At 36.2% G+C, this 18,285-nt stretch overlaps 1 protein-coding gene across 1 annotated transcript in view; it reads left to right on the top strand.

Moving 5' to 3' along the window:
• UNC79 (unc-79 homolog, NALCN channel complex subunit) overlaps positions 1 to 18,285 on the top strand; it is a 345,437-nt gene that overhangs the window by 89,735 nt on the left and 237,417 nt on the right. The window contains exons 9-11 of the mRNA XM_069086022.1: positions 4,864 to 4,952; positions 5,606 to 5,646; positions 17,854 to 17,882. Coding sequence (XP_068942123.1) covers positions 4,864 to 4,952; positions 5,606 to 5,646; positions 17,854 to 17,882 — 159 coding nt within the window. The remainder of the gene's footprint in view (positions 1 to 4,863; positions 4,953 to 5,605; positions 5,647 to 17,853; positions 17,883 to 18,285) is intronic.

Genomic DNA, 18,285 nt, shown 5'->3' with positions numbered 1-18,285 from the left:
GAATTACAAATTTTTTCCCTGTTTTTCCCCCTACCAATCACCCCCAAAATAGTGATCCCACTGGATATCCCCTCTCCAATCTGCTCTCTCCCATATCTTCTCCCTATACACCCTCCAACTTTCCATTAGGGCATGGTGGATCTCTATGCCCCAGTGCCTGTATATCTTATTTCCCAGTTACATGTAAAATAATATTAATAATAGTATATATATATAAACATTTTATTTTAATGCTTTGAATTCCAGATTCATTCCCTTCCTCACTTGTCACCCACCCTTACTGGGAAGATAAGAAATTCAATATAGGTTGTACATGTGTATCTATGCAAAACATTTCCATAGTGGACATGTGAAAGACTGACTATATTTCCCTCCATTCCATCCCACCCCTCCACTTGTTCTATTTTCTACTTTGATCCTATCCCTTTTAAAAAGTGGGTGCTTCCAACTCCCCCCCCCAGCCTGCCCTCCTTTCCATCATCCCCCCTCTCATCCCCTTCCCCCCTACTCTCCTGTAGTGTAAGATACCCTCTTTAGTGTGTATGTCATTCCCTCCCTAAGCCAAATTCAATGAGAGTAAGATTGACGCTTTTGCCTTCCTGTTCTTCCCCTCCCTTATGACCATTTTCCCTTGCTTCCTCTATATGAGATAGTTTACCCCATTCTGTCTCTCCCCATCTCCTCTCGTTATATTCCTCTCTCACCTCTTGATTTCACCTTTTAAATATTATCCCTTCCTATTAAATTGGTTCTGTACCCTCTATCTATGTATACCTGTACACATATATACACACATTCACATATGTATTCATATGCCCATATATCCTCCTATATAGACATATATATGTATGTATATATGTATACACACATATATGTGTATATATATACATATACACACGCACATACATTTCTATTCCCTTCAACTATTCTCATACCGAGAAAAGTTTCATATGTTACAATTATCATTTTTCCATGTAGGAATGTAAATAGTTCAACTTTGATAAGTTCCTTATCATTTCTTTTCCCTGTTTACCTTCTCATGCTTCCCTTGCTTCTTATATCTGAATGTCAAATTTTCTATTCAACTCTGATTTTTTCATAGAGAATGCTTGAAAGTCCTCTATTCCACTGAATGACCATATTTTCCCCTGAAACGTGATACTCAGTTTTGCTGGGTAGGTGATTTTTGGTTTTAATCCCAGCTCCTTTAACCTCCAGAATATCTTATTCCAAGCCCTTCGATCCCTCAGTGTAGAAGCTGCCAGATCCTGTGTTATCCTGATTGTGTTTCCACAATATTCAAATTGCTTCTTCCTGGCTGCTTGTAATATTTTCTCCTTTATCTGGGAATTCTGGAACCTAGATATAATATTCCTAGGAGTTTTCTTTTTGAGATCTTTTTCAGGAGGTGATCAGTGGATTCTATTTTGCCCTCTGGTTCTAAAACATCCGGGCAATTTTCCTTGAGAATTTCTTGAAGAATGATATCTAGGTTCTTTTTTTGATCATGGCTTTCAGGTAGTCCAATAATTTTTAAATTATCTCTTTTGGATCTATTTTCTAGGTCAGTGGTTTTCCCAGTGAGATATTTCACATTGCCTTCTATTTTTTCATTTGTTTGGATCTGTTTAATAGGATCTTGATTTCTCATAAAGTCACTAGCTTTCATTTGCTCCAATCTAATTCTGAAGGAATGATTTTTGAGATTCTTCAAACTTTTGAGATTCTTTTTCCATCTGGCAAATTTGGCTTTTTAAGGCATTCTTCTCCTCATTGCCTTTTTGAGCCTCTTTTGCCATTTGGGTTAGTCCATTTTTTAAGGTGTTATTTTCTTCAGTCAGGTTGTTGACTCTCATTTCATAATTTTCTTGCATCCTCATTTCTCTTCCCAATTTTTTCTCCACTTCTCTTATTTGGTTTTCAAAATCCTTCTTAAGGTCCTCTATGGCCTGTAACCAGATCGTATTTTTCTTGGCAGCTTTTGGTGCAGGAGTTATAACTTCACTGTCTTCCTCCTGCTCCATGCTTTGATCCTTTTTGTCCCCAAAATAGGAGTGTAAAGTTGGGTTGCTCTGTTTGCTTTGCTTCCTTTGCCTGGTCATGTTGCCACTCAATTTCTTGACTTTTGGTCTTTTTGCCACATTAGGACTCTGCCACTAGACAGGGGAGCTTTGTCCCAAACTCTGGGGTTTTCTCATCTGCCAGAGTTATTAGTTGGGTGCCCTCTCTGAAGCCTCCATGCCCTCTGGCAAGCTGGTCGCACACCCCAGGACCTCCACCCTAGGCTGTAATCCAGATCCAAGCAGGTTAAAGCAAGAGGTATTACCCCTAAGACTGGTCACTTATTACTACTACAATCTGCAGGACAGGAGCTGAAGCTGCCATGTGGCAGCAGCTGCACAGCTGTGGTGCCTCTGTGGCTTTTTGCCCTGGGGGCAAAGGCTGACTGCATTCCCAAGCTACTGGATACCAAAGTCCACACTACACTGACCTCTCACTTTGTCCTTAGCATCTATGGGTTGATAAGTCTGGAATCTGCCACAGCTGCTGGTTATCTGAAGTCCTTCCAGCTGGTGGCTGGTCAGGCCACCCTGAAGCTAAAACCTCAGGCTCATGCAGGGCTTGGCTTGGCTCCCAGATAGCTGCACTGGTCACTTCCTGCTGGCCTGCTTGGCTTTCCTCAGCAGGAGGTTAGCTCCTATGTGTCATTTTGTGGGTTCTGTAGCTCCAAAGTTTGTTCAGAGTCACCTTTTACTTGAATTGGAGGAGGTTGGAGCCTGAGCTCTATGGAAGTCCTGTTTCTACTCTGCCATCTTTACTCTGCCCCCCATACAAGTCTTTACATATTTCTTTGAATTACTTGTTCATTTCTCTTGATACATTGATATTATTTACATTCATATGCAGTAATTTACTTGGCCGTGCTTCATCTAATTTATTTCTGGTTTTGGTAATAACATTTATTTAAACTTAGCCATTTTCACTATTTTCCCATAACTTTGAAACTCCTTCAGACTTTAGGTTTTAAAGGAAAGACTGATTGGGATAATATGATCTCGTAGCTTTTTTCCGCTCAAAAAATCAGTAAATGCAATTAAAGAACAGAACTCTGGTATGTTTTTATGGCCTCTGGGTAGAAGGAAATCTCAGAAGACTTTGTACCAAGCACATTAACTGCACAGTAGGGGTTGTGTATATTTTGAAGACCAAGAAGAATTGAAAATGACCTTGGAAAATTTGGCAAATGGACTTTCTTTTAATTTATTCACCCTTGGAACATTATCTTGAAAAGTGGTAAATTTAATTAGCTTTCTGAATGTTTCATCCATGTAATGCTACATATCCAGATGTTTGAAAATACACAGGGAGTTGACTAACTGGGTTCTCAAGACAATTATATAATAGGGATAGCAAATCAGAGCAGAGGCAGAGTGTTATAGTGAAAACAGGTAATAGATAAAATTTCAATCCTGGATCTGCTGCTTCTTTGCTGTGTGACTTTGGGCAAATCACTTCTTTCTGGGTATCAATTTCTTTCTCTGTAAAATGAGCAGGTTGGACAAGATGGTCCTTAAAGTCCCTTGTGGCTCTCACAGTCTATGATTCTGAATACTCAGTGGGGGAAAACTCATGGTCATTGAAATCAATGATGGATAGAGTTTTAATACAGTAAAGCTCACTCAAAAGTAGTTAGAATGATCAATTTTCTTAATGAAAGCTTAAAAAAGCAAAAATTCCATGCCAGCATCTCAGAAAGGAAAAATGTTTTCTGATTTAGAGAAACAGAGAAAAGCCAACCACTTTAAATATAACTTCCTTCTATTATAGCAGTTTTTCCAAAAAAAAATTATAACATGCATTCTCTCTTCTCTTTATGAATTACTAATCATTTTCCTTCTCCTGAAGAGACATTATTATCTGTTTATTACTTTAGAGAGTGATTTTCAACTCCAATGATCTATATTCAAATGGGAAGCTCTATTGTAATGTACTATGGCAGCTAGGTGGCTTAGTGCATAGAGAACTCTGGGCTTGGAGTCAAGAAGACCTGGATTAAAATCTGGGCTCCAACATTCACTAGCTGTGTGACCTTGTGCAAGTCACTTAACCTCTGTTTGCCTTAGTCTACTGGAGGACGAAATGGCAAACTGCTCCAGTATTTTGTCAAGAAACTCCCAAAAGGGGTCATGAAGAGTTGAATATGATTAAACTACAAATTATAACATAATATCCTTAATATAAATAAAATAAATAAAAATATTTTCAGGGTTGGGCAATCTCCAGGATTCTGGCTATTCAGACAAAAAAGTAATAGCAAAAATTAAGAGATATAATGGTTAGTTTAAGCTTCAAACATATAATATTTAGCTGGAAGAACAGTTCTAAATATTCTCTAGCAGCTCTCTAGATTTTCATGGAAATACCGGTCCTCCTTCTTGAAGAGAAGTGATCCTGTACAGCAGAAAGAGCACTGAAGTGAGTTCAGCTCCTTTCTCTGCCAGTCACTACTCTCGGAAAGTCATTTAGTTTCTCCAGACCTCAGGCTCTTCATATATAACATAGAGATCATCCTTATTTCAAAAATTTTTTTGAGGGGGGAAGGCAGGGCAATTGGGGTTAAGTGACTTACCCAAGGTCACACAGCTAGTAAGTGTGATCAAGTGTCTGAGGCCATATTTGAACTCGTCTTCCTGACTCTAGGGCCACTGCGCCACCTAGCTGCCCTGATCATCCTTATTTCAAAGGGTTTTGGCAATGTTACAATTGAGGAATGTATGGAGGGTAACTATGTATGCTTTAGCAACAAGGAAGCTTCTGTGTATGAAGAAAAACACTCACTAGGCCTTCTCTTTTTTGTTTCAGATGTGCATAGACCCCTCTCTGTCTGTGGCTTTAGGAGATAAACCACCACCATTATACCTTTGTGAAGAATGTAGCCAGCGGATTGCAGGGTAGGTAAAGTCATTAGTCTCACAAATACAAGGAAGAGTCACAATGAGTTCAGAAGCAAAGTCTTTCCAGTATTAGCATTGGACATACCATGAGCCAGGTTTCTCTAAATTCGTCCAATAATTAACTTTAAAGGTTTTGTTGTGTGCCATTGAACACGTTCCCAATCTTCCTTTAGAAGCTCTCTACACTGAGCAGTTGCAAAATGACACTGGAAGCAGCAGGGGAAAACAATTATGCTTAATGAATTCAGCCTTGGATTTGAAGTAGTCCCTTGTTACCAAGTCATGGGTTTAAGTAAATGGAAGCAAAACCTATGACTTCCAAATTTAACTTGTATTTCAGATAGGTGTTTCTGCTTATTAGTTTTGCAGCAGTCACAATTGGCATGGCACAGACCATACTGTATTTTCTCTGGCCTAATTATCATCTGGAAAGCATCATTTAAAACTAACTGAACATGATGAAATGTCTATAATTTTAAATTTTACCTCAAAGAAACAGACATTTTAAAAGTTTATTAAGATAGGACTCTTAATTATGCTCTATTTCTATGAAAAGGATTTTAGCAACAAGAGGTAATCCAAAGCAGTAATTTGGAGAACAATGTTGCAGTGTATTTAAAATGTGAAATATGGTGTGTTTTTTTCTATAGGGATCACAGTGAATGGCTGATTGATGTTCTTCTCCCACAAGGTAGGATTCACTCCATCTAGGATAGATAATTAGTAATTATGAACAATGCTATTTTTCTTTGTGTATAACTTCATTATTTATTTATTTAAATTATTTAATTAAGATAACAATGACCTCAAATTTTTGACATATGGCAAGAAGACACTAGGGATGTGTAGACTGGAGGGATATGATAATTTTTTTTCCAGTACCTAAAGGGCTACCTCTCAGAAAAGGGATTAGTAAAGGGATTGTTCTATTTAGTCCCAGAAAGCAGAACCAAGATCAATGGGAGAAAATGCAGAGACAAATTTAGGCTTGAGAAAGGCACAAACATAGTAATGATTAGTCTGATCAGTCCTCTAACAAAGTGCAATGAACTTTTTTTTCTTCTTGGAGAGGAGAAGGCAGGGCAATTAGGGTTAAGTGACTTGCCCAAGGTCACACAGCTAGTAAGTGTTTAATGTCTCATGCTGGATTTGAACTCAGGTCCTCCTGACTCCAGGGCTAGTGCATTATTCAATGCGCCACCTAACTGCCCCCAAAATAGGTTTTTTTGAGGGGTGAAGGCAGGGCAATTGCGGTTAAGTGACCAGCCCAAGTTCACACAACTAGCAAGTGTGTCAAATGTCTAAGGTTGGATTTTACTTAGATCCTCCTGACTCCATGGCCAGTGCTTTATTCACTGTGCCACCTAGCTGCCCCTGCCCCTCTGTCCTCTGTCCCCTGAAGGTCTTTAGGAAAAGACTGGATGACAACCTGTCCTGGATATTTGTCATATAGAAGACTCTTATTTAGGCAAGTGTTGGACTAGGTGGCATCTGAGAGAGATTTGGTAATTCTGTAGAGCAGAGGTGTCAAACATGGATTGCAGGCCCATGTGGTTTACAACACTCCCCAATGTGCCAGAACCAGATTAAAATGTAATGGGGAAATATTTAACAAAATAAATAAAATACAATAAAACAGAGATAATATTAATTGGTTATGTTCTAAGTCAGTATGTGGTCCACAGAGATCTTTATATATAGTTTTGTGGCCCTGTTTCTATTTGAGTTTGACATCTTTGCTGTAGAACAGGATAATATTATGGGAAGAGCCCTAGAATTGGGATCATAATACTTCAACTCAAGTCCTTATTCTGCCTCGTTGGCTGTGTAGCTACAAGCCAACTTATCTCCTTTGAGATTAAATTTCCCCACAGGTAAAGTGGAGATAATAATTATACTATCTCCATCATAGGATGATTTTGAAGAAAACACTTCCTAGGCCTTAAACTTCAGCTTTAGGGTGCTAATTTTTATTTAAACATCCTTGTGCTTCAGATCATGTCCTTTCTGATATCAGATGAGAGCAGGTCTAGACTATGCTGCATCATTTAAGAAACATGTAGCACTCTTACTTCATACATGTTTCAGAGTGTGAATGTTGGCAGGAGAAACCAGGTTAATGAGTGAATCTATTTCTTTGTCTAAGATCATAAATTTGCTCTTATGAGTCTACCTGTATAAGAGTTGGGTTTTCAGTTCTTTGGACCAGCTGAGAGGGAAAGGTAGCAAATTTATCATGAAGGAAGAGGAAGTTCTGGAGTTAAGCTCTTATCTAGGGAAAACTCTGCTCAAATGTGTCTTGCCCTGATTGGGCTAGAATTTTGATGAGCTTGAGGACCTCTCATTATGAGAGCCAGAATGTTACAGTGGAGAGTATATTTGACTTAGAATCAGAAGACCAGGACTTGAGTTTAGGCTTTGCCATTTATTAGCATGTGACTCCCTTCTTTTAGCCTCAGTCTCCTTATCAGTAAAATGAGGCTAACATGTTACCTGAATCACACTCCATTTTTACCAAGTGGTTTTGATTCAGCCTTCACAACATTTCTCACACTTTCCCCCTTATCTCTATTCTTACTAGCTCTTATCTAGCCTGTTATAATAACTCCCAAGAGGTCTTCCAGCTTCTAACCTCTTTTTTCCTCCAATCCATCATTCATAAAGTTGCCAAAATAATCTTCCTAAGGCACAAGTCTGACTATAGCACTCCTTTACTCTAAAAGCTCCAGAGACTCCATTGCCTCCAGGATAAAATAGAAATTGCTAAGCCTGGATATACATAATTTTGCAAACCTTAAATGTAAACCATTATTGTTTATTACTATCATCATCTGAATCTTTCTCTTTACAAAGGCTTGTTTAGTGAAATGACATTTATATGAAGTAAGGGACAAGGATCTTACAATACACCTTAGTAGGGGAGGGAGGACTGGAACAAGTCCTGTGTGTTTGATGTCTTTGATATAGTCTAACTCTCTACCCATACTAGGCAATCCTTTCCACATTATTTTTGACAAGCTGCTACTATTTTCCATGTAGTTCAACCTACTTTTAGTCAGTTCTGTGTGTTAGAAAGTTCTTCCCTTTACTTTGATATTTGGATGGAAATGAATGAGATAAAGGACCTTTTCTATGGCTACACTGAAAACCACCCATGCCTTCTCACCTCATGTGTCTTGTTTTTCCTGTAAATCCTATTAAAGTTTTTTCGTTTTCCCCATATGCTCTGTAGAACATCCACCTAACCCAGTGTAGTCATTCTAATGGTAATTTTGATCACCTACTGATCAAAAAGTATTTACTTATCAACTTGGAATTGTGCCTGGAATCATGATAGTATCTGGAGTCACCAAGACAAAAGCTGAAACAGCCCTTGCCTTCAAGGAGCTTGTAAGAAACACGTACATATATGAGTATATATGGAATACATATAAAATAAATATAAGGTAGTTAAATACAAGGTTATTAAAGAAGGAAAATAAGGAAGGGAAGGAAGGAAAGCAGGTGAGGAGTCAAGAAGTTTCAGAAAATGAGGGATTTTTTGAGACAGAGAGAAGGGAGTACATTTTAGGCATGGAGGATGGCCACTGAAAAGGCATTGAAAAGGGAGTCAGTAAGTCAGTCAACAAGCATTGTTAAGTGTTTACTATGTACCAGGCATTGTACTTAGTGTTGGGGATGCAAGGAACGGCAAAAAGTCAAATCTCTGTCCTCAAAGAGCTGGTATCCTGATGGGGAAATAACAAGATAACATGTAAAGGACGATGCACACACAAAGGATATATGCATGTGCATATGTATATACACATGTACTATTCACACACATATACATCCATATGCATACAAATATATGTGTGTATGTTTGTCTTGTGTGACATAGTTCTTTACATGTTATCTCCCCATTAGGACGTGAACTCTTTGAGGATAAAAACATTGGTTTTTGCCTTTCTTTGTGTCCTCAACATTTAATGCAATGCCTGGCACCTAGTGAACAGGTAAACACTTAATAAATGCTTGATTGATATATATATAATACATACACACAGTAGATGGAAGGTAATCTTAGAGGGGAAGGCCCTAGTAGCAGCGGGGTGAGGGGGGCAGAAAGGACCTCCTGCAGAGGGTGGGATTTCAGCTTATTTATTTATTTTAGAATATTTCCATGTATACAGCATGGCACAGAGAGAGGATTCAATATAAAGTTATCAATGATCATTTCAGACGGTTTCCTTTTTTTATTAAAACTGTATGATAAATACTATATGTGGTTTTCAGAGCTTCCTTCTAAGTTTTCTTTTGTTCTCTACTGTGAACTTTTTTTCTCTCTTCCTCCTTGCCCTGCCCTAGAGAAGGCTACAATTAATTAAACACAAATGTATGTGTGTATATATGTGTATATATATACACACAAGACACATATTATACACACACGTGTGCATGTACATATATATGTATGTGTGCACACACGCACACACACATACTATACCATACACACTTCTATTTTTCAGTTCCCTCTCTGGAGGTGGATAGCATCTTCCTATATTTCTTCATAGGTTCTTTGTAGTTGCCTTGACTATTAATGATACTCAATATGTCATTCAAAAATTCAAAAAATTCAATTAAAAAAAGTCATTCAAAATGGTTCTTAGAACAATATTTCTGTTACTATGTACAACATTTTCTTGGTACTGATCGTTTCACTTTTCATAATTTCATGTACATCTTGCCATATTTTTCTGAAATCAACCAGCTCATAATTTCTTATAGCACAATAGTATTCCATCATAATCACATACCACAGCTTATTTAGCCATTCCCCAATTGAAGAACATCTATCATTTTAGCCAATCTTATAGGTGTAAGAGATGATCAAAGATGTAAGATATCAGAGTTGTTTTATTTTGCATTTCTCTAGCCAACAATGATTTAGAGCATTTTTTCATACACCTATATATACTTTTGATTTCTTCACTGAAAAACTGTTCATTTGGGAAATGACTTATATTCTTATAAATTTGACAAAGTTCTTTATACATTTGAGAAATGAGACCTTTATCTGAGAGACAATCTGAAAATTCTCTTTAATTTTCTGTTTTCCCTCTAATCTTGGCTACATTGGTTTTGGTTTGAACAACCCTTTTTTTAATTTGATGCAATTGAAATTATCCATTTTTTACCTCACAATGTTCTCTATCTCTTGTTTATTCATAAATTTTTCTCCTATTCCTAAGTCTGATGGGTAATATGTAGAATTTTCTCCTAATTTTCTTATGATATCTCCCTTTATATCTAGGTCATGTATTCATTTTGACCTTGTCTTGGTAAATGGTTTAAGATATTGGTCTATGCCCAATTTCTGCCATACTGCTTTCCAGCTTTCCCAACAATTTTAACACATAAAGAATTCTTATATCCCCAAATTAAATCTTTACATTTGTCAAATGCAAAGTTACTATATCATTTATTATTGTATACTGTCTATCTATTCTGTTCTTTTTTTCTATTTCTTAGCCATACTAGATAGTTCTGATAATTATTTGATAATCACTGCCTCATGATATAGTTTAAGATCTGGTATTGCTAAACCTCCTCCATTTTTCATTTTTTAAATTAGTTTCTTTGAAATGCTTGACTTTTTCTTCTTCCAAATGAATTTTGTTATTATTTTTTTTCTAACTCAGTAAAAATAATTTTTTTTTGTAATTTATTTGGGATGTCATTGAATAAATAGATTAGTTAGATGAAATTTTCATTTTCATTATATTGGCTTTGCCTACTTATGAGAAATTAATATTTCTCCAATTATTTAAATCTGACTTTATTTGTATAAAGAGTGTTTTATAATTATGTTCCTGTAGTTCTTGGATGTGTTTTGGTAGGCTTACTCCCAGTATTTTATACTGTCTACAATTATTTTAAATAAGACATCTCTTACTATCTCTTCTTGCTGGGTTTTGTTGGTGATATGTAAAAATGCTTATTATTTATGTGGGTTTATTTCATATTCCACTACTTTGTTAAAGTTGTTTCAACTGACTTTTTAGGAAATTCCAAATATATTATATCATCTTCAAAAAGAGATAGTTTATTACCTTATCTCCCATTTTAATTCCTCAAATTTCTTTTTCTTCTTTTATTGCTATTGCTAGCATTTCTACAACAATATTGAGTAATATCTGTGACACATAATTTCCCTGTTTATTTCTTTTAATTAAATATATCTTAGCTTTAACTTTGTCTGAGATCCTGATTTCTACCCATTATTTTTATGTCAGCTGAAGCCTAATAAATACTATCCCAGCCCTATTTTAACTCCATAGCTCTCATTTTTAATTGTGTTTCTTGTGAGGCACATATTGTTGGATTCTGATTTGGATCTGATTCAATCTATTCTGCTATACATTTCCATTTTATGGGCGAGTTTATCCCATTCACATTTAAAGTTATAATTACTAATTTTATATTTCCTTTCACCCTATTTTCCCTCTCTACTTATCCTTCTCACCCTATTTATCCTAGCTCTCCTCACACATCTAATTTACTTCTAACCACTACCTTGTCCTTCTATTCCTTAATCTACCCATCCCTTTAAGAGTTCCTCCCTTATTTTCTTCCCCCACCCTCCAAAACTCCCTCCTTTGTTTTATTCTCTTGTCCTTTTATTTCTTTATAAATTTAGAATACTTTGATGCCCTTCTAGATATATATGTTATTTCCTCTTTAACCCAGTTATGTTAGATTCCTCCACTACCGGTCCTCCACCCCCACATGCTTCCACTGTAACAGCTCTTCCATTCATTTCTCATTTGTATAATTATTCAATTTTACCTCTTCCTGCCTAATTTTATTTTTTTAGAATCGTCCCATCATACTCAACTCAACCCTAAGCCTTTTATCAATGTATACTCTTTCAAACTACCCAAGTAATGATAATAATCTTAAGAGTACAGATAACATTTTCCCATATAAGAAGTAAACAGTTCAACCTATTGAGTTCCTTTTAATTGATCTTTAGTATTTACCTTATATTTCTCCTTGATCTTATATGTCATAGTTTACATTGAGTTCAGGTCTTTTTGTCACAAGTACTTGAAAGTCTTTCAATTCATTAGATGTCCATTTTTAAAAACATTTTTTTTAATGCAGGATTATACTCAGATTAGCTGGGTAAATTATTCTTGGTTGAAAGCAAGTCCCTTACTCTACAAAATTTAGTGCTCCAAGCCCTTCAGTCTTTTAACGTAGAAGCTACTAGATCTTTTGTTATCCTGACTATAGCTCCACAGTATTTAAGTAGTTTTATTTCTTGTTGCTTGTAGTATTTTCTCCTTAACCTGGGAGCTTCAAACCTTGGCTATAATATTCCTGTAAGTTTTCATCTTGAGATCTCTTTCAGTGGTGACTGATGAATTTTTTCCTATTTCATTTTTACCTTCTCATTCTGTTACTTCAGGGTAATTTTCCTTATAATATTGTAACTAGACTCTTTTTTTTTTTTATCATTGTAACTTTCAGATAGTCCAACAATTCTTATATTGTCTCTCCTCAATCTGTTCTCCACTTTAGTTGTTTTTCTAATGAGATGTTTCACATTATCTTCTATTTGTTCATTTAAAAAAATTTGTTTTGTTATTTCTTGGTGTCTTATAACATCATCACTTGCCATTGTCCAGTATTAGTTTTTAAGGAATTATTTTATTCCTTAAGTTTTTGGATGTCTTTTTCTAATTGTCTGATTTTTTTCATAATTTCCTTGGATTGCTTTTATTTTTTTCCCCTAACTTTTCCTAAATGTGTCTCATTTGATTTTTAAAGTTCTTTTAAAATTCTTCCAATAACTCTTTTTGGGCTAGTGACCATTTGACATTTTTTCTTTAAACAGCAGTGTTTTGTTTTTTTTTTAGCTTCACTATCTTCTTAGTGTGAACCCAGTTTTTCTCTGCCCCCATAGTAGCAATCTATGATTGGGTTATTTCTCCTATGCTTTCTCATTGTTATTATTATTATTATTTTTAGGAACTAACTATTATAGTCAAGTTCTAGTCCCAAGGTGCAGGGGATGATGCCTTAGGTTTCAGGTTTTACTTATGGTTGTTTTCTAAGCCCTGTCTGGTGGCCTGACCTCAGCCATTCCACTTTGCCCCTGATCTATGGCTAGGGCCCCCAGCCACACAATCATTACTCTTGCTCCTTGTAATCCCTCTGGAGGCTATGAAATTCAACTCATCCCTCTGCCCTGGAATTTAAATCCAAACCAGGGATTCTGCTCTTCTGCCAGTGCCCACAGTCAGTAGGGTCCCTGCCCCTTTGCTACTGTTCTCACATGCCTGTGTGCTTGCTCCTCCTCACTTACACCTCTTGACTGTGTCTGGTCAACAGACCTGATATCTAACAGCTGTGGAGGGTCCTTCAATCTTTTCCTGCTCTGCTATCTGACCCCACACTGTCCTTGAGGTGAAAGTTTCTCTGCTGAGGCTTCCACCTACCCTCAGGACTTGCTGTCTATTGATTCTGCAGAATCTGCCTAGAAGTGTTTGCAGTTCAATTGGGCCAGACCTCTGTCCCTGGAGGTCAGTTTTTCTAAAGTCCTCCCATGTTGCCTTAGGAAGACAACTGTTTTATCCCAGTTTTTAATTATTTTTGCTGCTCAAAATTCCCTTTGAGGAAATATTTTTATGTGTTTGTGGGAGAATTTCAGAGAACCTGGTTTTACTATCCTATTTCACCATCTTCCCAGAATCCTCTGTTGATTTAAGTTTATTTTTAAAAGAATTCAGGGAACCATAAGAGGTGAAGATATGGATGGAGAGAATTCCAGTATGGTGGATAGATGGTACAAAGATCTGGAGAATAGATTTGGAGTATTGTTTGTAAGGAACAGCAAATAGACAGTGAAGATGGACCATAGAGTATGTGGAGGCAATTAAAGGAAAAGAAGAGTGGAAAAGTGAGAAGGGGTCAGGTTGTGAAAAGTTTTAAATGTCAAATAGAAGAATTTATATTTGATCTTGGCAGTAATAGGGAGCCACTGGAGTTAACTGAAAAGGAGAAATGATGCAGGCAAATCTAATGATTTAGGAAAATAATTTTAACAACATAGTGCAAGATGGATTGGAGTAAGGAGATTGGTAGTATTAAGGTTGGAAAGGGGTTTAAATGTTAAATAAAAGAGATTTTATTGAGCTTAAAGCATTTGGGAGCCACTAGAGATCATTGAGAATAGAGTTGTGTGGTTTGTCCATCATTCTCGAAGAGGACCATGACCTCAGGAAGATGATTCCATGAAAGTAGGGTAATGACATGTTTATATCTACACTTAACTAAGATAAACTTTGGAAGCTGTTTGTAGGATGAATTGGAGTAATGAAAGACTTGAGACAGGGAGGCCATTGTGGAAGGCTTTGTCTCATAGGTGCTTCCTAGGTAGTGCAATGCGACACTTACGCTGTCCTGTCTGTTATCCATCAGTTCATCTACATGACCAATCTACCTCCTTTCCTGGTCATATGAACTTTTGATAATTATGTCTTTTTATTAGTACCTTGCCATGTATTAGTCATACATGGTAGTGTGGCTTAGCTCACTTACATCTGCTATGTGTCTTTGGGTCACCTGAAATTGTGATTATTCTGTGACTAGGTATTCTCTACAGCATCATGAAAGCAATATTGGTTAAGAATATGGTCTTTGCATTATGCTGCTTCCCAAAAGTGATACAGTCCAATTTCCTTTTACTATTTTATTGTGGGCCCATATAATTATCTAATTTCATTACTTGTTCAAGCTACTATGCATATTGATGGAATAACTCAAGGGACTGCCCATAAAATGCATGTCATGATCTTAACAATACACATTTTTCTTCTATTTGTTTTTTTTTCCTCTGTGGATTTCTAAATGTTCTCCTTTGAAAGGCTCTGAATCTCATTGAGTCTGCCCTATAGTGTTATGCAGCTTGGTGTAATTAGTACAGTGTTATTTGCAAACTGGAGCATCTAGAGAAACTTAGCATCTTCAGGGAATCTTTTTTCTATCAGACTTCCCATAGCACATCCTCCATGGCAGAAACAATCATCACTGATTAGTATATATGTCCCCATTTTATACCTTACTTGGTATTGATATTCAAACTATTGTTGGATAGCATTCTCTGTGGTTGTCTCTATCATGGAATCTTGGATAATTCTAACAAAAACATGGTAATACCTGTTTGAAAAAGTCTTTAAGGTGGTCTTTTAGTAAGCCAAGCTAATTTTTTTTTTGGGGGGGGTAATAAACAAATACAATGGGATCTTACATTCTCTATATTTCTCAATTATATGACTATAAAATGCAATTTACCATAGAATATCTTCTACAAAAGTCTTTCTGTTCCCTTCTGAATTCTTCCTCAGAGTAGGAATCAAAATATTATTCCCACAAAGATTTTGTATAAATGAGAAAGTAGACAAATGGGTTGGTAGTTAATTTTTTTTTCTTGGTTATACTTTTAGGGCTAAAAATACCACCTCTGATCTTTTTCATTCTTTTGGAATACCTTCTTTGAGGTGTATTGAAAAGTATTGGGGGCTATTTCATGAATTTGCCTTTTTCATGGATCATTATGGACAACCATCTCTTTACTACATCCCCTTATTACTAGTTACTCATTACCCATATTACTATCAACCCACTGCTAAATCTTGAATGCAACTGTATTACTTTGTGGTTCTTCTCAGAGATTCATTCTGTAAACTATCCTTTTTCCATGCCTGTTTATTGCTCTTTCCCTTGAGTATATGGGGGTTCCAAGAAAAGCTATCTTTAAGTCAGCCTTTTAAATTTCCTGTTTGATTACTAATAGTCACTAATGGAGCTAAATAGGGGTTAACAGTTAGCACTAGTTTGCTTAGCTAGAAATCAACCCTTCCTACAAAGACCAGTGACCAGAAAAGTTTTCCATATGGACAAATAACTTATGAAATTTTAGGTGCTGCTAATGCTCTCATTGAGATAATATAGAGCTTAGATCACTCAAAATGAACACTCCTTCCCCCCATCTCTCTCAGATCTAGTGATGGGTATATGAACTGAGTTATCTAAAGAGAATGGTAGTTGACTTAAGGTGGTAAAAAATAAATCTTGGAAAACATTTCCCAGAAACTCCTGCTGCAACCATTGCTACTTCTCAAGTTCTTGCCATTCTACTGAAGGTTAGGTTAGGATGGAGTAGGACAAGAGAGTGTATGAAAAAACTTTGCCAATGTGTATAGTGATTAGTCTGACTTTCACTAGCAAAACCATGTGTACACTTTATTTAGGGATAATGATCCTTTACCAATTGCATTATCTAGAAATAACTGCTATTTTAAAAAGAATATGGTAGAGAAAAATGACTGGTATAGCAATAAAGAATTCCGTGTAAAGAAATAAATGAATTTGGCATTTAGTTGGCACTGTATAAAAAAATAAGTGGATGAATTAACTTTCAATTTTTTGATAAGTTGTTGTGATATTCCTTCTCTGAAGTCCTCCTCCAAAGCATTATTGTTATTTATTATTAAATTAAATTACCATGGCTTTGCTAATGGAACCCAAACTATGACAGACCCAAGTAAGCAGGAGAGGCTTTGAATATGGGCCTGTCTGTAATCAGAGTATCAGTCTTGCTAAATTTGGAGGCACTTGTCACCAGAAGGTTGACTATCAGGTAATGAAGCTTTTGGGTCACATCAAGTTTTGGAGACTCTTTATTATGACTTGATAGGAATGGGATCTTTGTGCTTTTTGTAGGTACCAATGATATGCCCACAACAGATGAAATGATAGAATTTTTAGGTTATTGAAGTAGAAGTGGTGTTATTGTGTAGACATAAATACAAAGTCTAATGCTCTACTATTATACTTTATACTAATCTCATATATATATGTATATAGTAAGCAAGGAATATTTTATTGGAATATTCATTAACTAGGACAGTAGTTATCAAATATGTGGTCTGAGGAACCCCAAGATTCTTTCAGAGGATTCACAAAGTTAAAACTTGTTTCATAATAATGTTGAGACATATATATATATCTATAGTTGAGACATAATAATGCTGAGATGATAAATATAGATGGATATAACCCACATAAACAAAAAAACTCTTTGGGTGGGTCCTCAATAATTCATAAGAATCTAAAGGGTAGGGGTGGCCAGGTAGCACAGCGAGTAAGAGCACCGGCTCCAGTGTCGGGATGACCTGGAGATCGAATCCTGGGCTCAGATACTGAGCACCACACCCAGAAATAACTGGATGTGTAACCTTGAGCAAGTTACTTAACCCTGATTGCTTAAAAAAAAAAGAATCTAAAGGGTCTCTGAGATAAAAAAAAAAGATTGAGAACTGATGAACTATGTTCATGCTTTAAAAGAAAAAAATGAATGAAAAAGCATTTATTAATCTATACTACTATATGATAGGCACTGTGTTTATACTACTCTTGGGAACAGATGTATTTGATTTAATTTGATTCAATGCTTTAAGGTCCCCAATGCCTCCAATTGCAAGAGGATAATATTTGTACTACCTACCTCACAGGGTTGTTATGAATATCATTTGAGATAATATATGCAGAAACAAGCACTATATAAAGGTAAGGTGTGATGATAATGATGAAGCTGATGGTTATGATGCATGCCACTGGACACTGATGAAAAATAGCTCTAAGAGCAATTGTGGTCCATTGAGGGACTACTTAGGCCTAAAGATATAGGCCAAGATGAAGTTGATATTCATAATGGAGACATAAGAATATGGATTTCTATGGCCAGTTCCAGAGGTAATATTATACTAAGCTTGTTTTCACCCCTGAATACCTTTGGTGAAATGGGCTTTTTTTCTCTGTTGATGTTTTGTATACCTTCCCATTACAGCTGAAATATCTGCTATATGTCAGAAAAAGGTAAGAACAAACCATCTGTGTGGTGAGGCATGACTTTCTGTGTTTGTTTCATAATTTCATTCCATGAACATGTGCCTCATTTCTGTGTCATGGTATCCAAAATGTTTATGTGATCATAATTTTTGAAGGGGGAAAAGTGATTTAGCATGCAAGATTGCTTACTTTTGAGATGGCCAGTGTTCTCTGCCTTGATTTTGTTAATCCATCCTGTACAGTATGCTTGATAATAATAGAGATAATGTGTAATCAGCCCAAAATAATGGGATAAGGCATTAGTTTAAAAACAAACCCTCCACCAAAACATCTGAACAATGACAAAATAAATGTAGAGCCCAAATTTATTGAAATAGTGCAACTTTGGGGCAGCTAGATAGAGCAGTGAATACAGCACCGGCCCTAGAGT

This window comes from Petaurus breviceps, unplaced genomic scaffold (assembly GCF_028583685.1).
Source record: "Petaurus breviceps papuanus isolate PSGF00001 unplaced genomic scaffold, PetGlider_PUasm1.0 177, whole genome shotgun sequence".
Taxonomy (NCBI): Eukaryota; Metazoa; Chordata; class Mammalia; order Diprotodontia; family Petauridae; genus Petaurus; species Petaurus breviceps.
Note: the sequence above shows the minus strand (reverse complement) of the source record. Positions and strands in the feature narration are given on the sequence as shown.